This window comes from Chlorocebus sabaeus, chromosome 21 (genome assembly GCF_047675955.1).
Source record: "Chlorocebus sabaeus isolate Y175 chromosome 21, mChlSab1.0.hap1, whole genome shotgun sequence".
Lineage (NCBI taxonomy): Eukaryota > Metazoa > Chordata > Mammalia > Primates > Cercopithecidae > Chlorocebus > Chlorocebus sabaeus.
In genome coordinates, this window is record NC_132924.1 from 46,341,950 (window position 1) to 46,364,146 (window position 22,197).

The 22,197-nt window shown below is 35.7% G+C and overlaps 1 protein-coding gene across 1 annotated transcript in view; it reads left to right on the forward strand.

Annotated features, from left to right (window-relative positions):
• Positions 1-22,197, forward strand: part of AGMO (alkylglycerol monooxygenase) — a 352,083-nt gene that overhangs the window by 155,891 nt on the left and 173,995 nt on the right. Inside the window, exons 6-10 of the mRNA XM_007981992.3 lie at positions 4,682-4,748; positions 7,640-7,705; positions 7,795-7,874; positions 11,921-12,055; positions 13,941-14,057. Coding sequence (XP_007980183.1) covers positions 4,682-4,748; positions 7,640-7,705; positions 7,795-7,874; positions 11,921-12,055; positions 13,941-14,057 — 465 coding nt within the window. The remainder of the gene's footprint in view (positions 1-4,681; positions 4,749-7,639; positions 7,706-7,794; positions 7,875-11,920; positions 12,056-13,940; positions 14,058-22,197) is intronic.

The following is a 22,197-nucleotide window of genomic DNA, read 5'->3' on the forward strand; positions in this document are numbered from 1 at the left end:
CTCATGAAACTTGCAATATAGTATGAGAAATGAAAACAAATAACTAGCACACAGAACTGGAAGACGTGAGAATTAACGATCTCTCAATATGCATCCAGAGAAAGGAAAACAAAACTCTCCTTGGAAAAATCGAGAAGCGTGCTTGGAGAATTGATCTTGGAGAAAAAACAGGATTCCAGAAGCTTTTAGGAGGTTAATGTCTTAGACGGAGAAGAAAGAGAACATTAGAAATCACTCTCCAGAAAGAATGTGAACGGCTTTGAACTCTGAAAGGTTTGGACAATGTTTGGTTCATTACAAGGAGTCTTTTTATTTGGCTTCGTTTTATTTTTGGTCAGGGGATATGACATAATGAGATAACAATGGTCTCATGGCTCCGTCTTCTCTTGCTTTTATATTTAACTCTCTTTCCCACTTCCACCAGAGATTGGAGAGGAAGAAATGAGGAGTTTGTGATCATTCCAACAAATTGTCCAGAGCATTTTTGTTGAATGAAAGTGAATCATCATGGAGCTTACTGTTACAAAATTGTCATTTGTATTATTTAAATATTTATAATTTGTTACTATACAAATGAAATAGCTTAAGAAATAGTCTGAAAAATTTAACAATTTTAAGAAATGAGCTAAAAAATGTTTAAGTTTCTGTGAAGTTTGGATGAGAAAATAGCACTCAGGTTTTACTGATCTGTAAACTGACAACACAATATAATAGGAAATAACCTAGTCAACTCTGTTTAGGACATTGGCTCTTAAACCTTTATGAACTCATGCTTTCTTTTCAGTATATAATAGAAATGCTAGAATTTCTCCCCAGAAAAATACCATAGGCACTTATTTATAAAATGTCATCTAAAACTTCAGGGTTTTTCTGACTTTCTGAAACCCTTCATGGCCCTTCTAGGCATCCATAGTTCTCAAGTTATAAGACCAAGAAAAAACCAGTTACAGAATACAATATTTAGAGCATTGCTTCAGAGACCAAAGGAGCAGCCAAAAATCCCTAAAATATCATATGGGGAGGTTTAGAAGCTGAAATCCCTGGGATCTTTATAAATACCTGGCATCCTTTTAACTAATACGAAATAGAAAAGGAATTATCATTTTCTATTAAAGTTCTAAAAGTTTAAAGTATTTTTATTCAATGGAAAATTGCTGTATGTCTTAAAAACAATATGATAGATAAGTAGAAAGATTCATGAGCTGAAATCGGAAAGGGTTTAGGGCTTATTCCAACCTGATTAAACTTAAACTAGTAGTTTAACCTCTGTGAGCTTCAGTTTTATGGGTTTTTTTAAAATAATGAAGTATTGAACTATGTTATTTTGAAGCCCTCTGTACGTCCTAAAATTTGATAATTTAAATAAACGCATCTATGTCTAAAAAATAACACAAACAAATAACTTCTAAAAATGAGAATTGCTACAATTATTCCCGGAGTAACATATTTTCAGGAAGTGATTCAAAGCTAGACGTCGTCAAATTGCCAAATGGCTGAATTTGCAAAAGTAGGCGATAATTAAGTCGTTATGCTCAACCCTTATTAAATATTAATGAATTCTCCATGACTTTGAATTGGAAGGGTTTTTTACATGAGAGGCTCTGACTGGGCTGTCGGAATGATGAATCATCTCTCACTCAGAGGTGGTCTTCCCCAGCTCCAAGGTACTCACTCATAGGCACTACCAGGAAATTTATCTGTGGTTGACTGTGTTGTACTTGGCTTTTAACTATTTTTTTTAAAAGGAACTTTCAATATTGATATCACCGTCCTTTAGCCTGCAGGAGCAAAAGATTTTCACTGCAAAAAAAGGGCTTGACATTAAAAAAAATAGTGCACTCAGCCAAGGCTCCAGTCATCTGCAGGCACTCACCATTTGTGTGGTTTTACATCTGGCTGCACACACGCCAGGGCCTAGGATCAGAAATGCATCTGGGGAGCAGAAGCTGGTCAGGGTAGTCCTCTCCACCCACATTTGTTGTTTTTGTTTTTGTAACACATGTTAGGCACCAAAGGGACAAACAAGGGTAAAATGGTTTTATCCTTTCTCATCTGGTTCTCTGCCATAGATACAAAGCCCAACCAAAGCATCAGATTTCAATGTCCAGACTGCTAAGGATCCCCACTTTCTTGTTCTCTATTCTTCACCATTCTTCTTAACAAATAGTTTTTCACCAAGTAGAGAGCAATGTAGTCCAATCAAATACAGGGTTATTCATCTGTACCTTCTTCCCAATTCCTGGTTATTAACAGTGTATTTGTGGGATAATGCTTCTTGTGCTTTATTTCATTGGAATGTATTCTCTTATAAGAACTATATATTCACGGCAGTTTAAACTCCTGAAATTAAAAACACAGATAATCTTTGGTATATAAATGAGCTCCATCGTATGAATTAATCAAAAGTTCTGCTGTTTGGAGGTCAAAATATATCTCTCATGGAAATAACTTTAAAAATAGTGGATAGGATCTTAGAGAAAAGGAAGACAGAGAGAGAGAGGGGGATGGGAAGAAAAGAAAAAAGGAAGGAAGGAAGGAAGGAAGGAAGGAAGGAAGGAAGGAAGGAAGGAAGGAAGGAAGGAAGGAAGGAAGGAAGGAAGGAAGAGGGAGGTGGGAGGAAGGGAGGGAGAGCTAAACTGACACATAAAATATAGTATACATTCTTTTGCATGCAAGTGTTTCTCTCTGCTCTGTAATGGAAACTGGAAATCCTTTAGCAGCTGGGCAACAGGGAGAGAGGCAAGAACTGTCTCTTTCAGGTGGGTAAACAATGTGCCTAATGGAGAGATGTCGATGGCCTCTGTCCCAGAGAAGGATAAGTTTTGACATGTGGCAACATTGCCACAGCTTCCATTTCAAGAGGGTACACGATGCCACAAGCTGAATATGGTATGGTCACCCCACCTGTTCACATTTATTGAGCAACTGTAAATTGGGTGTTTTAATCAGAGATTGCCAAACAATAATTAAACCCTGCTAGATAAAGAGTTTTGAATTAGAAATATGTCTGAGACTTAGGCAATCTATTATTTTCCAGTTGGCTTAGTGAGCATTTATGGACATTACTAGCAATTTGTTCTGTTTGTTTTTAACTTAAATTTTTTCCAACATTCATAAAATTAGAGAATAACAGAATAAATTTATATATCTCCATCATTTTGTTTCAAAACTCAAGATTTCGATTTATTTGCATCAGTTATCCTTTTTTTCTTTCTTTTTTCATTGCCAAAATATTTCATAGCAAAATCTGGATCTCCTCTCATGTATATTTCAGTTATACAACTCTAAACAAACGCATCTTCTAACACAATGGCAATACTTTATAACTCCCAATGAAAATAATATTTTTCCTATAATCTATTAATAACACCCTGTTTATAATACATTTTTCTTTATTGCCTATAAAATGTCTTTTATGTTAGGTTTGTTCAAATCAATATCTAAACAAGGTGTACACCTTAAATTTAGTTATGTGTCTTAAATATTTTTTCATCTTAAACAGTCCCATCTCTCTCTATTTCTTCCCACAGCACTGACTTACTATCAAATTCATATCAGCGTCATAATTGTCAGTGACTATTTTTCCCTTTAGCATCATTTAACTCATTTCTTTATTCCTCATATGTCCTGCAAATGGAAGCTAACCCTAAGAGTGAGTCATGTCTTAAAATATCATGACAATGTATTGATTTTCTCATTGGTAGGCTCTAACAAATCAGTTTAGATTGTGAATAAAGAAAAGTAAAATATCTTGGTATCTGCCATGGTTGGTGGACGTTCAAGTTGTTCAATATTATTAATATAACATACCAAATGTCTTACATGTGGGCTGCTGTACTTTTTTCATGACAGCTACCTGGTTCCTACGATTTTTAGAATTTATAGACTCAGAACTAGGGAATTCTTACTAAGAAATGTTGTGAGAATTAATTAGAAAGTTAGGCACTAGATATTGAAGTAACTTTAATTGTGAAAAAAGGCCCTTTTACATATTTGACTTTGAATTGCACCTCTAAGATGTAATGGTAGACGATGTCTTGAAAGGTAAGAGATGATTTAGTATTCTATTTGAATAAGTAGGATCACCCTAATGTAATAGATTACTGATACAATATTAAGTTGTTGCTGCATGGCTGATTACAGGGTGAAGTAACTCCAGGAAACGTAACACAGTGTTTTCACTCTCCTAGTAATACCCTGCTCTCATAAATAATCAAAGCCATAGTTGAAAGGCAAAAACGGTAACACAACGTGAAATCTAAGGGAAATGTGCCTTGGTGATAGTGGCATGTAATACAGTAACATTAATAATCTTTGGAACAACATTATTATATAGATATGTTACTATTTCCATTTTAAAGATGAGAAAATTGAGATATGAAAACCTAGTCATTTCCCCAGGATCACACAGTAATAAGTGGAGGTTCTTGAAGCTGAACTGAAAGTCTAGCTCTTAACCATGACACCAAACTCACCATGCTGCCTCTCAGAATAGAGTTTTGAGATTACTATTGTCTTTATATGAATTCCAGATTTCAGAGGAACTTTTTTCCACTCTCTGATACCAACCCTGAAACTTGCAATGTCTCTTAATTTATGTGAGTTTCTAATGTGAGTATTTATATACTAATACACATTTAATGATAAATATGTGTATAAATATTCCTTCTGTTTTAAACAGGTCATCAATAACCTTGGTCCTTTGGAACTGATTCTTAATACTCCTAGCCATCATAGGGTTCATCATGGTAAGAAGTTCTATTTCTTCTCTCTTTTCCTCTTCATTTCTTTAAAAAAATACATTATTATTTGCCTTACTTCATTTAATCACAATCCTCCAATATAGTCAGCACATGTTTTACGAATAAATATAATTTCTTCTTTTCTATCTTCTTTGGTACAAGCCTCATCTCCAAAGTATGAACTGGGGGGGGTGGAGTGGGGGGATTTATCTATCTGACTTGGATTTTTCGTTCTACCTAAATCTTAGCTCCATTGTAGTAGAAAATGAGTTAACCAGCTGAAGAGATGCACATTTTATGTTCTAAAGGATTCTGTCGAAGGCTACTCCTCGACCCAGTGCTGAAGGTCATTCCTATCTACAGGCAGAGAGTTAGTGGTCTTGAAAACTGTTTTGATTTAAGGAGAGCCCAATAAACCTTCCTGCCTAAGGCCTTGGACAATCTCAATATAAGCTGTGTTTCCCTGACAAGGAGAAAATCCCAAGTGGCTAGTGCCTAAGGTTTAAAGACACCAACTTAAGTAATAACAAAAATGTTCACATTGTGTACCCTGAGCCCTGTATAGCAATGTGCATATCAGCATTATTTGTGACAGAAAAACAGAAATAATTCAAATGTTTTTCAGCAGTAGAACAGATAAATTTTATATCATACATGTAATGGAGAATGATATAACAATGAAAATGCCCACACCATTGCTATACACAACGACATGAATAAATCTCACAAACAATACTGAGAGAAGGAAGCCAGTAAAATAAATACATAAGTAAATGCTATTGTTCTGTTTTTATAAGTTTCTAGTCTTCCTCGGCAACCCTGAATCCCTGAAGCCCTGCCTTACCAAGAAGGGCAGGCCCTATGTTTATGGCAGGGAGCCGAGCAGAAGCACAGGCTTCCACAGGAGGAGAGGCCAGGGCAGAGAGCACAAGCGGCTTCCTCTTTGAAACTCAACAGTCATTCTCCAACTCCAGGGAGGACAGAAAGTCCCTGATTTATGATGGTTCGATTTCTGATTTTTCCACTTTCACAATGATGCAAATGTGATACATGTTTGGTAGAAATCATACCTTGAGACCCATATAGCCGCTCTATTTTTTTACTTTTGGTACCGTATTCCATAAACCATGTCAGATATTCAACACTTTCTTATGAAATAGGCTTTGTATTAGATGATTTTTGCCTAAGATTGCAGGCTGATATAAGTGCTCTGAGCACATTTAAGGCAGGCTAGGCTGAGCTATGATGTTCAGTAGATTAGGCTTATTTAAAAGCTTTTTTTTTATTTTTTGAGACAGAGTCTTACTCTGTCACCCAGGCTGGAGTGCAGTGGCACGATCTCGGCTCGCTGCAAGCTCCACCTCCTGGGTTCAAGCGATTCTTCTGCCTCAGTCTCCCGAGTAACCGGGATTATAGGTGCACACCTCCAAGCCCAGCTAATTTTTGTATTTTTAGTAGAGACGGAGTTTCACCATGTTGATCCGGCTGGTCTCACACTCCCTGACCTCAGGTGATCCGCCCACCTTCGGCCTCCCAAAATGCTGGGATTGCAGGCCTGAGTCACCACACTCTGATTAAAAGCATTTTTGACTTTCAATGTTTTTCAATTTAGATGGTTTATTGGGACATAACCTCCCGTAAGTCAAGAAGCATCTCTAATTAGTAAGGGAGTGGAGAGGCCAAGGGGATTATACACTTGCAGTTCCTTCTATATAAAAGGAAATAGAAGGAGCCGAGAAGAACAAGTCCACATTACAAAACAAAACAGATGCTATTTCCTCTGACTTCATTTTCCCACACCCCCACCTGCTTATATCAGGGTTTCCCAACCTCAACACTGTTGACATTTTGAGACAGATACTTCTTTGTTGTGGAGGATGTTCTGTGCACTGTAGGAAATTTAGTAACTTCACTGGCCACCACCCATTAGATGTCATTAGTATCCCCTCCTAGGTGTGGCTACCAATAATGTCTCCAGAAATTGCCAAATGTTCCTTAAGGGGCAAAATTTTTCCTTCCTAATTCAGAACCATTATTTAAACCATGTATATAGCAACAGTGTCTGCATCTGTTCAGCCGATCTATCTCTACTTTTACACTATGGGAGATTTTTCCTTGTATCTGCACATTCAAATGTGCGGTTGCCTACATGGAATCCATGAAAAGGAATGGGAACTCAGGATAGTTGAGTTTCTTGGGGTTGTGGTTTGATTAATTAATTATTCTTTTTCTTTAGATTTGCAGTCATATGGATATCATCATGTCTACTTAAGTTTTATAAAAAATGTGTTAAATAAATAATAACCAGTTATTTACATTATAATTTGATTATTTGGCAGCAGGAAAAATATATGTGATATGAGTTTTGAAAAAATTAAGGGTAGTTTATTTTTCACTATGGCTTTTATGATCTTAAAAAAGCTAGTCAAGTCTCACTCTAAGTAGAAAATTTTCTTCCTGAAACAGATGCAGAGAAAAGGGATAGAGAGACATCCCATCAAAAATTTAAAATAAAAACACATTTACATACATTGTTTCCTTATTTTATTTCTTATTTATAATTTTTGATATCATTTCATTCTTAATTTTTATTTAATGGTCCTGAAAAAAATTATTTACATTTATTCCATTTTATACTGAAAAATGGTGACAAGAAAACCTACATATAGCTTTAAGAAAACACTTCCCCTTTTTAGTATAATTAGTTGAAAAATAAAAATAAAAATTCCTTTATTAGAGAATAAAATCTGATGTTGTAAATGAGAAGACATTTCCAGGGAAATTATACTCTTGCTTAAATCTGAATTTTATGAATATGTTCTAAAAACAAGATGAAGATATCTCAAAAAGCATAACTATTTTTCTGAAAAAATATTTTCTAACATTTTGTCTCATAGGCAGAAATCGTTATTGCATAGACAAAAATTTTGCTGGTGTTCTTATTATTTGGGATAGAATATTTGGTAAGTAAAACGTATTAAAATCAAAAAATTAAATCATCTCCCTCAATTACAGGAAGCCAAATCTCATATCCTTAATATTTATCTTCCAGGGACATTTGAAACAGAAAATGAGAAAGTTGTATATGGCTTAACACATCCCATTAATACATTTGAACCAATCAAAGTGCAGGTAACATACTTGTTTTTTATTTTTTTCTGCATTTATATCATTTCATAAATCTTACAGTTAAGAGAAAAATCAGCTGTTGAAAAGTGATAGTATATTATACTAACCTGAAAAAAAGTTTGTAACTATAAACAATTTAGATATAACTCTATCACACAAACAAAAGTTTGAATCAAATCAGGCAAAATACATTTTAAAATAGCTAATTTTCAAATATGTCTACTGCCTAGAATGACAAAGAAAATGGCTTCTAAACATATCCTTTCTCAGAATGGACCTGAAATATATTCATGTATTCAGTAGGAGCAATAGTAGCATGTATAATTAAGGCTGAACCCACAGTAAGAAAAATATTTGCTTCCAGGGTGCATGACTCTGGTTAGAAATTCAACATGAGGGCTTTGCGTTACTCTTCTTGGACCCAAGTGTCAGGAGCTATTACAGATTGGTTAAGTCTGTGCATTACCTCACTTGCTAAGACTTGTTGGACTGGACCAGTTTTCTGTTAGACATGTGGTACTGCTTGTTCATTGGTCTCAATGGTTGGCACTAGAGAAATCAGGAATGTCTGTGAAGCTCTGATCTGTCAGAGTCAGACCACCACAAATACTCCTGGGGTTAGGCACTCATAAATGAGAAAAAGATAAGAATACTTGAAAAGCTGAAGAGGCTGGTCAATGACAGCTCTGTTCAGGGGACTGGTTACAACTTTCAGTAAGTGAGGAAATTACTGGCTCATGTTGGGTCAGCTTTTCCAGACTACTTTGAGTTTCAGTGAAAGTTGAAATAACAAAATTGTTGACGTCTATTGGGCTTCTACCATGTGCACTGCTAACAGCGCAGCAGAAAAATATTTAACGTAGCTATTACTAAAACCTTATAAAGCAGTGGCTCTTTTCATTCCCATTTTCTGGTGGAGGAAACCAAGGTTCCCAGAATTTAAATAATTCACCCAAAGTTACAAAACTTGTTAGCTGTAAGCTTAACCAAGGTGGGTTGAAAGCTAAGCCCAAGACTGGCTGAATTCAATTTAACCTATACACTGTGCTGCCTCTTTACATAAAAGGCCGTAACAGATTGCCTTCAGTTGTTCAGTGAAAGGTATTTTTATCTCCTCGTACACCAAAAGAAGAAAGGTAATTATCTCTCTTCTTTCTTCTCAACTACGTGGCATTTCTCTCTGTGTCTCTATCTTGATTAGACTTACTAAGAATATGATCCATCTCTCAGGAGAATATAAGCAAATATTTTGGATCCTTTCTTAATAATAAGCTTTGTGTAAATAAAACCAATGGAGAAAGAATACATTGAAAGCTACCTTTTCTTCATATAGGAGTTGTCTCCTTATTGCAGTCATTAAAAAAGAGATAGACAACTTCATCTCTATCCTCTAGGGCAGAACTTTATAAACTTAATGTGCATGTGAATCAGAGGATCCTACTAAAATGCAGATTCTGTTCAGTAGTTTTGTGGTCTGTTCCAAGATCCTGTGTTTCTAAACAAGCACCTATATGATGCCAGTGCTGCTGGTTGGTGGGTGATTTCTTTCAGAGGCAAGGCTTTGGGAGTGTACAGTCTTGCTGAGGAAAAGGAGGTTTATAACTGAGACAGAATGAGAAAGTGAATATTAAATACAATAAGAGCTGCACAAATAGTGGGATGATTAGTATTTTGAGAGGAACGGTAGTCAGAAAATCACAGGTGTTTATGAACAGCTGCTGAAACTGTGTTAGGTTCAATTCTCCAGGTCTTTCCCCTCACGTTTCCTTCAGCATTGTAATTATTACAAGTAGGTCTAAGGTTTAGTGTTTTACATGTTCACTTATATTGTCAGAAATGTCAAGCCGGCAAGTTGTGATAATTAGGAATACTTGAACTTACAAAAACATTCACTTATTTTCACCTCCATTCCTTTATATACAGGTAAATTTCTCACCTATTCTGCAGAGGCATCAAGGCAACTTAGGATGACTTCCAACAGACATAGGATTTTGCTTGTTTGTTTGTTTTCCTTATTATTAGGCATAAATAACTCACCTTGCCCTCCTTTGGCATTGCACATTTTCAGAGCACTGGGAAATAAATAAGTGAAAAACAATATTTTCATTTAAAACATTACCATGTATTTTTCATGGCTTGTGTCCAGAATGATAGAAACAAAACTGTAGTCAGTTTCCAAAATTACAAAACAGATGAGTATATTAATGTACATTATAACTTATAAGCACATTAGTTTTCTATATCATTATTATTGCAAAGCCCCAGGCGAAGTTTCCTCCTAACATTTACCTGTTCCTCAGATCTATTCCATTAACCATATATGCCTGAGGTTGCAATTTTTTGAATTTTTCCAAGTAGACCTTGGCGGTGACCTTGAGTAGTAGGATATAAATAACTCCCACATGCTTAGCGTTCCAATAATGGAACATTAGGCATAAATGGTTGTTCTAAATTATTTCTTAATTGCTTCAGATTCCTTATTATGATATTTTAAGAAATTCTTAAGTTATTTTTTGTAATCTTAATGGTTCAACTCATTCAAAACACAATGAAAATACTAGCAAAATCACAAATTCTGATAAAGCCAAAACTTCTTTCTCCATTAATTTATTTCTATAATTATCATTAGAACTCATCTATAGAGTCTATAGCTGATGCTCAACCTCTAGGAGTCTTTTTAGTCTCCTGGTGCATTATGATCATATATATGTCATAAATAGCAAACATTTATTGAACACCTATCACATGTGGGCACACTTTTAACTTCTTTTTTTTTTTTTTTGAGATGGAGTCTCACTCTGTCACCCAGGCTGGAGTGCAGTGGCGCAATCCCTGCTCACTACAAGCTCCGCCGCCTCCTGGGTTCACACCACCATTCTCCTGCCTCAGTCTCCTGAGAAGTTGGGACTACAGGCGCCCGCCACCACGCCCGGCTAATTTTTTTGTGTGTTTTTAGTAGAGATGGGGTTTCGCCGTTTTTGCCAGGATGGTCTCGATCTCCTGACCTTGTGATCCGCCCGCCTCAGCCTCCCAAAATGCTGGGATTACAGGCGTGAGCCACAGTGCCTGGCCACTTTTAACTTCTATCCATGTCAAATGCACAATATTTAAAGAATGTGGGATTCCTGTTATGCTACTTAAAGGGAATTTTTGCCTCAATTAGCAAACTTTTCGATCTCTAATTACAGAATACGGACTATTTAATACTCAGAAGTCTAGTATCACAAACTACTTAGAGGATTTTTATGAATATGTGTTGTCTGTAACACAATATAGTAAAGATTTATATTTTAAATTTTTAAGCAGATATTCAATCTTTATATGTTTCCATGTTCAACTTTTGTATCCATTGAGCAACACTTAGAAAAGGTGTCATTGGCCGGGCGTGGTGGCTCAGGCCTGTAATCCCAACACTTTGGGAGGCCGAGGCTGGTGGATCATGAGGTCAGAAGTTCAAAACTAGCCTGGCCAACGTGGTGAGACCCCCGTCGCCATTAAAAATACAAAAATTAGCCTGGAATGGTGGCATGCGCCTGTAATCCCAGCTACTCAGGAGGCTAAGGTAGGAGAATCACTTGAACCCGGGAGGCAGAGGTTGCAGTGAGTCAAAGTTGCTCCACTGCACTCCAGCCTGGGCAACAGAGTGAGACTCTGTCTTGAAGAAAAAGAAAGAAAGAAAAGGTGTTCTTAGAGAGGGATGTTGAGTGCACAGGGTGCTAGTTAATTCTATTGGAAGCAAAGCCTTTTAACTCATTTTTTTCTACTTTGCTGATTGTCTAAACAATTGCCCTGATTTTACATTTCAAAATTACAATTTTATTGAACTTCAGAAATACTGACAGAAACACACTTAATGGTACACAGTGCATAGAATAGATTACAGCACAGAATGCAATTACACATTAATTTCTGTTGCTCTAATCATGCATAACGTATGTTTTAATATGTGTAAATTACCTTGAACAATAAAAAATATACATAATCTTTGGTATTTATTCTTTCTGCCCTATTTATCTTATTTGAAATAAGCTCTTTTTTATTCTTTCTAGTTCCATCACTTATTTTACATATGGACTACATTCTGGGCCACACCTGGATTCTTCAATAAGTTGTCTGTCATATTTAAGGGACCAGGATGGGGTCCAGGTAAACCAAGACTTGGTCTAAGTGAAGAAATTCCAGAGGTAAATAGAGTTCACAGAATTGGAGATGGTGAAGATTAGTCTCATATTGTCAGGTCTACAGCCAGCCTGTACATGTGCTATTTTCATGCAAATCTGTAAAAAGATGTTCCCACGGTCAGATGCAGTCCTGTGGTGCATAACTTAGTGAGTGTCCACCAACTACGTGCCAATTAAAGGAATACCTTCTCCCAGGTGAACACTGCCTTTTGCCTGGGAGCCCAGATTGTGGAGCAGAGCTACAGAGGCTGGTTTTCATATCCACTTGAATGCCTGCCTTTGTGTAGAGCATAACTTCACAAATACAAGCGGCTCAGACACAGAGTCCTAGAACACTAGAGATGGCGGGAACCTTAGGAATGAGCCAGTCTAACCTTAACTCAACTCACGAAGAAATGAGGCCCCCAGAACAGATGTATCTAAAGTCACATCAAGACAGTTTGGATTTTGGGTCAAACCATAACTATATTCATTTTATAGTAGAGTAGAAGAATTAAATGCAGAAACCACATTGAAAACCAAAAACAAAAAGATAGATCTTTAAAACAGAGGAACCCAAATGAAAAACTCAGTTTTCACCCAGAATTACTCTTCTGGGAAAGAAAGATAAGTTTCTTTTTAATCATTTAGAATATAAGTTGTTATTTCTTATCAAATAAATGTTATGTATAGTAATGCAGAAACAATAGGAAGACTAAACTACTCTTAATTTCAAGGATGATACTATGTGTATAAAATTAGCTTGTGATGTTTCAAGGAAATAAAATAAAATAAGAGGTTTTATTTAAATATTCCTATTTTGAAAAAATCCTAATCTAAGTAATGACATTTTCTCATTCAGTTACCAAAGCCGCCTGGAATAAGTTTCCCAGACACTTTTGTTTATGTTCATAATTAGTAGTGTAACATCCACCAACTTGATATAGGTGAAATAATTTTTGTATTTCAACTCCAAAAACCTGTTTGCTATGATCCATTTATTGTTTTTCTTTTTGTCAATAGATAACTCAAAGTGAATACTGTTTTTAAAGTTATATGAGTCCTGGAGTCTGCATTAAAAAAATAAATGTGTAGCATTTTGGGGAAACTCAAATGCTAGAGTAAAAATGTAGTTTATTGGAAGTAACTTTTCTAAAGTTTCCAATAAATAACTTTACAAAAGTTGTTTCTAATAAAATGATATTTTTCTTGGAAGTATGATTACCTACACTGACAAGATTACCTTCTCTCTCTCTGTTTTTTTTTTTTTTTTTTTTTTAAATAATCTCCAGGTTGAAGTGCAGTCACGCAGTCCTGGCTCACTGCAACCTCTGCCTACGGGGTTCAAGCAGTTCTTCTGCCTCAGCCTCCCGAGTAGCTGGGATTACAGGTGCATGCCACCACGCCCAGCTAATTTTTGTATTATTGGTAGAGACGGGGTTTCACCATGTTGGCCAGGCTGATCATGAACTCTTGACCTCAAGTGATCCGCCCACCGCGGCCTTGGAAAGTGCTGGGATTACAGGTGTGAGCCACTGCATCTGGCCACCTTCCGTTTTTTCTTTTACTTTGCTTTTGCCGTCATATGTGATCATGGACATATTATCAAATAGGGAAGATCCATCCCATTCATTTTGACTATTTTATTATTTGCACATTTTGCTGAATTAGTTCTTATGCTACTCTTTAAGGCAGACTACATCATAATTGTCATGCTTTCAAAATGGGAAAAAAAGTATCCTAACTTACAGACAAGTTTCTATTTTAAAAAATTATGTTAGCCTTTTTTTTTAAAAAAAAAAAAAAAAAAGCAAATGCGTTTTTTCAAATATCTCTCTTAGTGTGAATTTCAGTAAGAGAAATAAGTCTGGAGCAATATAAAGGAAATGGTTCTTTCTTGTCTACCTAGGTCACTGGGAAAGATGTTCCCTTCTCATCATCTGCATCTCAGCTATTAAAGATATACACAGTTGTACAGTTTGCTCTGATGCTAGTGTTTTATGAAGAGACCTTTGCAGATGCAGCTGTAAGTAATATCCATTTTAAATAGTGTGAGAACATTATCTGTTACTTTGTTTGAAAATGAAAATAAGCTTCCCATATTAAGGTTATGGTTTATTCTTCTCTGTAGTTGTCTGCTATAATTTTGGCAATGTCTCACATTTAAACAGGTAAAACAAATCTTCTAGGCTACTAAATGTAAATGAATTAATTCTATTCAAATTGCTTCTGTGTATAATGTTCACCAAGTGATATGCTGTTAATTTGTGTGATAAATAAGAAATTATTTGCCATCAACAAATTTTATTACAATTACAATAAAAATATTTCAGAATTCAGAATTAAATGTGTGGGAAAGCATACTTTGCATCAATTTCAACATATTTACCTTCATTTAGAGAATTCCTTGATAGAATTACTTTAAAGGGTTTTCAAGGTAGAGTTTAATTCCTTTAGTTTGACCTTTCTAAAACATTCAGAATATTCCAATTTGTCTGGTGCAAATAGAAGAGCACTAGACAAGGATTAAGTTCAGGGATCGCCACTTTGGGGGTCAGTTTTTTGGCCAAAAAAGAATACATGTACTACCTAGATTTTGGAAAGACCAAAAATAACATAAGGTATATAAAATATGCTGTAAATTGCAAACAAAAAAGAAGAGAAAAACAGGTATTTTGTTTTGTTTTATAGATTTATTTGTATTATATTTTTCATTTAAAATTTTAAAATCGTTCAAAAAGGTACATGAAAGCAGTAAGGTAACTAAATTGAAAGTAGGTAAAGTGAAAAATAGAATCACAGATGAGTATTTAAAAAATGCTGTTTTCATACCTTGTTACCAATAAAATATGCACCCTCTGAAAAACCTCAGTGAATCAGTAATGTTGAAGGTTACACGGTAACTCTATGAATAATAGTTATATTGGAAAGAAACAGAGGTGGAGCAAAGTGGTGGTTAAGATACCCCTATTCTTTAAGGCGTAAAGGACACTTAAAATTGATGGATGAAATATACAAAAACATAATTCTTAAAATGTACAGAACAGCTGGCAAAAATTGAAGGACACCTAAGGAGCTAAAAATGTTGATGATATATGAATCCAGTGAGGCAACTGAATATATATTCTGATACCTGTCCTAGCTGTTATTTTTAAAGTAATTAAAATAAACTTTTAAAATATAAAAATTGATAACTAGCATGCAAAACTCAATGACTTACATAGCAGCTTAAACTAGTGCATTAAAAGACAGACTAAACTGAGGATGGGCGTTTTGGCTCATGCCTAATCCCAGCACTTTGGGAGGCTAAGGAGGGCAGATCAGCAGGTCAGGAGATCGAGACCAATCTGGCTAATATGGTGAAAACACATCTCTTTTAAAAATAGAAAAACAAATTAGCCGGGCATGGTGGCGGGTGCCTGTAGTCCCAGCTACTCGGGAAGCTGAGGCAGGAGAAAGGCGTGAACCCAGGAGGCGGAGCTTGCAGTGAGCCGAGATCTCGCCACTGCACTCCAGCCTGGGTGACAGAGCGAGACCCCATCTCAACAACAACAACAACAAAAAAAAAAAAAAAAAAAAAGAATGAACTAAATTAATCATCCTTAAAAACATGGAAGAGATGTTATCTTCAGATATGAAGAGCTGTGGAAAAAGTCTAAAAAGAAAAATACAGCAATCCAGGAAAAAAACTTAAATGAATAAAGAAAGGATTAACATTCAGTGAATACAGAGAATAACAAATCATTTTCAAAGAACAATGTGTATTATTGATAGGCATCAGTCTATCTACTCAAAAACTCCATCATAAAAGAAATTAATAAACAATGTATGCTGAAAAATGAACCTAATCTAGAATTATCATTAATAATTTTAATATAAGACCTATGGAATTATTTTAATTATTTAGGCACCTTTAATTAAAATAATTAATTGTCTTAATTAATTAGGCATCATAATCTAAGTATGATGATGCCACTGTAACAGTTCTATATGTTCCATATGATTTATATAGTGAATTATAAGGAAAGAAGTCTTCTTGAAATAGGTCCTGAGCAGGACTTTTAGGCAGGAGTGTCAGTGGGACTTTTTAAATTGTATATGGCAGAAATTCAACGTGGAGTGGATTTATTAACTAACATTACTGAAAAGTTTGGGACTATTGCTTCTTTAGGCAGTGCTGGACCCAAGAGGGCAAATAATGTCATCAGGAATGTTCTTTCCTTCCTGCAGCTATGCTTTTCTCAGGGCAAATTCTCCTATAAACTGTGACCCTTCATGGTGGCAAGATGGCTGCCAATTTGCTCTAGGTTAAATACTGCCATACAAAGAAACCCACAAGTGAAAATACCGAAATTGAGCCTGATGTTATGGCTTGGTTTATCTGTACATCACTGAACGAATCTATGTATGTGGTCCTGGATTATGTACCCAACCTACGAATGGGAGGGCAGGGTCAACTACACAGGATCCACATGGTCTATGAAGAAGAACAGAGTGACTTGAAAAAAAAAAGAGGTGATATATTATAGAAAAAAGGAAATAGGCTCAAGTAGGCAAAAATAACAAATGTTAGATCTATATAACGTAACAGATGTGCTCACACATAAATATGTGATTTGAACTTGTTTTCAAAAAAAAAGCATTTAATCACTTTAATCACTTATAAATACCTAGTGACATATAAACATGCCTGTAGGATAACATGTTCATTAAGAGATCTATGATAGGAGTGTCCATTAGGTGTCTTCTACTCTAAAAAACAAGAATATTCAATTAAATTTGTCTGGAATATGGCAAGTGTTTCCAGGGTTGATTACTTAAGCAGTACAAACATGCAGCACTTCTAAAAGGGCTTCTCTAATTCCTTTGGATTTTGTCATCATAAAATAATTACAATAACTCCAGTCATCCTGCCCTTATAGCTTTTGACCAAGGCAGTAAATTCAATACTTCTAGAGCATCTTGTGAATTTTATTTCATTTTATTTAAGAAGGAAAACACACACAGAGACACATTTCTTCTGAGCAAACTTCCTTTCATGCCTCATTTCTCAGGACATGCCCACACTAAACCAATAACTAACATCAGGTCATGAATTAACCATGAGTGAATTATACCAAGTATAATTCTTGCCCTCAGGATAGAGTGGTACTCACTTACCCCTGAGCACATTCCTCATATATACCTGGACAAAATCAGCACAGTCTTAGTACAAAAGAAATGGAAGATATATTTTGGTTGGGCATCTGATAGTGTATACAATGTGTTCTGCTAAATAGGTTTTCGGAAAGTCATGAGAGAGATTATTGAATAGTGCATTGAGAAAAGCCATCTTAATTTTTTTAACTTTTATTTTAAGTTCGGGGGTACATGTGCAGTTTTGTTACATAGGTAAACCTGTGTCATGAGGGGTTTGTTGTATGGGTTATTTCATCACCTAAGTATTAAGCCTGGTACCTATTAGTTATTTTTCCTGATCCTCTTTCTCCTCCCACCCTCCACCCTCCAATAGGCCCCATTGTGTGTTGTTCCCCTCTCTGTGTCCATGTGTTCTCATCATTTAGCTCCTACTTATAAGTGAGAACATGCCGACATTTAGTTTTCTGTTCCTGTGTTAGTTTGCTAAGGATAATGGCCTCCAGCTCCATTCATGTCCCTGCAAAGGACATGGTCTCATTCTTTTTGGTGGCTGCATAGTATTCCATGGTGTATACTTACCACATTTTCTTTATCCAGTCTATCATTGATGGGCATTTAGGTTGATTCCATGTCTTTGATACTGTGAATAGTGTTTCAATGAACATATGCATACATTTAACTTTATAATGGAATTATTTATATTCCCTTGGATATATACCTAGTAATGGGATTGCTGGGTGGAATAGTATTTCTGTCTTTATGTCTTTGAGGAATTCCACACTGTCTTTCACAATGATTGAACTAATTTCCACTCCCACCAACAGTGTAGAAGCATTCCTTTTTCCCAAGAAGCTCACCAGCATCTGTTATTTTGTGACTTTTTAACAGTAGCCATTCTCACTGGTGGGAGATGGTACCCCATTGTGGCTTTGATTTGCATTTCTCTAATGATCAGTGATGTTGAGCTTTTTTTTCATATGATTGTTGCCTGCATGCATGTCTTCCTTTGAAAAGTGTCTGTTCATGTTCTTTGCCCACTTTTTTATGGGATTGCTTGTCTTTTTCTTGCAAATGTGTTTAAGTTCCTTATAGATGCTTGATATTATACCTTTGTTAGATGCATAGTTTGCAAAACTTGTCTCCCATTCTGTGGGTTGTCTTTTTACTCCGTTGATAATTTCTTTTGCTGTGCAGAAGCTTTTCGGTTTAATTAGATCCCATTTGTTAATTTTTGGTTTTGTTGTAATTGTTTTTGACATCTTCATCATGAAATCTTTGTCTATGTCTCTGTCCTGAATGGTATTGCCTAGGTTGTCATACAGAGCTTTTATAGTTTTAGGTTTTACATTTAAGTCTTTAATGTATCCTGAGTTAATTTTTGTATATACAGTAAGGAAGGGGTCCAGTTTTAATCTTCTGCATATGGCTAGGCAGTTATCCCAGCACCACTTATTGAATAGGGAATCCTTTCCCCATTGCTTGTTTTTGTCAGGTTTATAAAGATCAGATAGTTGTAAGTGTGCAATTGTAGTTCTGAGTTCTCTATTCTATTTCATTGACCTGTGTGACTGTTTTTGTACCAGTATCATGCTGCTTTGGTTACTGTAGACCTGTAGCATAATTTAAAGTTGGGTAATGTGATGTCCCCTGTTTTGTTCTTTTTGCTTAGGATTGTCTTGGCTATTTGGGTTCTTTTTTTGCTTTCATGTGCATTATTCACAATAGCAAAGACTTGGAATCAACCCAAATGTCCATCAGTGACAGAATGGATTAAGAAAATGTGGCACATATACACCATGGAATACTATACAGCCATAAAAAAGGATGAGTTCATGTCCTTTGTAGGAACACGGATGCAGCTGGAAACTGTCATTCTCAGCAAACTATCATAAGAACAGAAAACCAAACACCGCATGTTCTCACTCATAGGTGGGAATTGAACAATGAGATCACTTGGACACAGGACTGGGGCCTATTGTGGGGAGGAGGGAGGGGGAAGGGATAACATTAGGAGATATACCTAATGTTAATGATGAGTTGATGGGTGCAGCACACCGACATGGCACATGTATACATATGTAACAAACCTGCATGTTGTGCACGTGTACCCTAGAACTTAAAATATAATTTTTAAAAAAAGTAGTTTTTTTCTAATTCTGTGAAGAATGACAATGTTTGTGTAGTTCTGTGAAGAATGTTTAATAGGCATAGCGTTGAATCTATACGTTGCTTTGGGCAGTATGGCTATTTAAATGATATTGAATCTTGCTATCCATGAGCATGGAATGGTTTTCCATTTGTTTGTGTCAATATCCAATTTCTTTGAGTAGTGTTTTGTAGCTCTCCTTCTAGAGATCTTTCCCCTTCCTGGTTATCTGTATTCCTAGGCTTTTATTCTTTTTGTGGCAATTATGAATGGAGTTCATTCCTGATTTTGCGCTCGGCTTGACTGCCATTGGTGTATAGAAATCCCAGTGATTTTTCATATGATTTTTGTATCCTGAGACTTTACTCAAGTTGTTTATCACCTTAAGAATCTTTTGGTCCCAGACCGTGGGGTTTTCTAGATAGGGAATCACCTCGTCTGCAAATCTGGATAGTTTGACTTCCTCTCTTCCAATTGTTGCCTTTTGTTTCTTTCTCTTGCCTGATTGCCCTGCCCAGAACTTACAATATGTGTTGAATAGGAGTGGTGAGAGAGGGCATCCTTGTCTTGTGCTGGTTTCAAGGGGAATGCTTCCAACATTTGCCTATTCAGTATAATATAAGCTGTGGGTTTGTCTTATATGGATCTTATTATTTTGAGGCATTTTCCTTCAATACCTAGTTTATTGAGAGTGAACAATATGAAGGGGTGTTGAATTTTAGAGAAAGCCTTTTCTGCATCTATTGAGATAATCATGTGCTTTTTGTCTTCAGTTCTGTTAATGTGATGAATCTCATTGACTGATTTGTATATGTTGAACCAACCTTGCACCCAGGGATAAAGCCTACTTAATCATGGTGGATAAGCTTTTTGATGTGCTGCTGGATTTGGTTTGCCAGTATTTTGTTGAGAATTCTTGCATTGCTGTCAGTCAAGGATATTGGCCTGAAGTTTTTGGAATCGTTTCAGTAGAAACTTTACCAGTTCTTCTTTATACTTCTGGTAGAATTCAGCTGTGAATCTGTCTGGTGCTGGCCTTTTGTTGATTGGTAGGTTATTTGTTACTGCCTCAATTTTAGAGCTCACTGTTAGTCTCTTCAGGGTTTTAATATCTTCCTGGTTCAGTCTTAGGAGGGTGTATGTATCCAGGAAATTCTTCTAGATTTTCTAGTGTACGTGCATACAAATGTTCATAATATTCTCTGATTGTTGTTTGTACTTCTGTGGGGTCACTGGCAATATCCTCCTTGTTGTTTTTTATAGTGTTGATTTGAATCTTCTGTTTTTTCTTTATCAATCTAACTAGCAGTCTTTCCACTTTATCAATGTTTTCCCCCAAACAGCTCCTGGATTAGTTGATCTTTCAAATGGATTTTCATGTTACAGTCTCCTTCAGTTCACTTCTGATTTTGGTTATTTCTTGTCTTGTGATATCTTTGGGATTTCTTTGCTCTTGATTTCTCTAGTTATTTAGTTGTGATATTAGGTTGTCAACTTGAGATGTTTCTAACTTTTTGATGTGGACTTTAAGTGCTATAAATTTCCCTCTTAACACTGCCTTAGCTGTGTCCTAGAGATTCTGGTATGTTATGTCTTTGTTCTCACTAGTTTCAAAGAACTTCTTGATTTCTGCCTTAATTTCATCATTTATCCAAAAGTGATTCAGGAGCAGATTATTCAATTTCCATGTAATTATATAGTTTTGAGTGAATTTCTTAGTCTTAATTTCTAATTTGATTGTGCTATGGTCTGAAAGACTGTGGGTTATGATTTCAGTTCTTTTGCATTTGCTGAGTAGTGTTTTACTTTCAATTTTGTGATTGATTTTAGATTATGTGTCATGTCACGAGAAGAATGTAAATTCTGTTGTTTCTGGGTGGAGAGTTCTGAATGTATTTATCAGGTCCACTTGGTCTAGTGCTGAGTTCAGGTGCTGAATATCTTTGTTAATTCTTTGTCTGGATGATCTAATATTATCAGTGGGGTAGTAAAGTCTCCCACTATTATTGTGTGGGAGTCTAAGTCTCTTTGAAGATCTCTAAGAACTTGCTTTATAAATCTGGGTGCTCCTGTGTTGGGTGCATACATATTTAGGATAGTTAGAATTTCTTGTTGATTTGATCCCATAAAGGAACGGAGAAAAGTCTACCAAGCAATTAGAAAACAGAAAGAAGGCTGGGCTGCAATCCAAGTTTCTGACAAAACAGACATTAAACCAAGAAAACCCCTTTTAATTTTAACATTATTTTAAAACTTTAATGATTGGCATTGTCCATATATATTTCTTTTTTGTGTGTGTTCAAAGTTAGTAACCAAATTATTCTCCATATAGTAACCCCGACTTTAAACAATAGGTAAGTTTGTATGTGCTCTCTGTCCAAATATGTATTTTTTTAAATAAAGGAAAAGCCACAGGGAAACATATAATAGACTTGTATTATTGTAGCAGAAAATGATGATTCTTTTTTCCATTTTGTGACACAAACATAGGAACTAGGATACTATGGGGCCAGAAGTTTTTGGAAAATATAATGATTGGACATATAGTTATTGTTTGTTTTTCTTACATGTGCTAGAGCTAATGATGAAACAAATTTTATATTGTACCAGGTTTATTTGGCTTTTGCCTCCAAAATGACGAAATTTGAAACAAGACTTTCTTTTCGGACCAAAACTTTTATAACAGTGGCATGAACCACATCACTCTTGACAGTGCACACCTACACATCAAACCACCAAAATGCTTAGACTTCATATCTGTTTAACGTAAGGTCTCATTGATTACTTTGTTCAATATATTAATTTCACTGATTACTTTGTTTAATATATTAACTTAATATTTTCACCCCAAATAGAACTAAAATGTACATCATTAATAGAG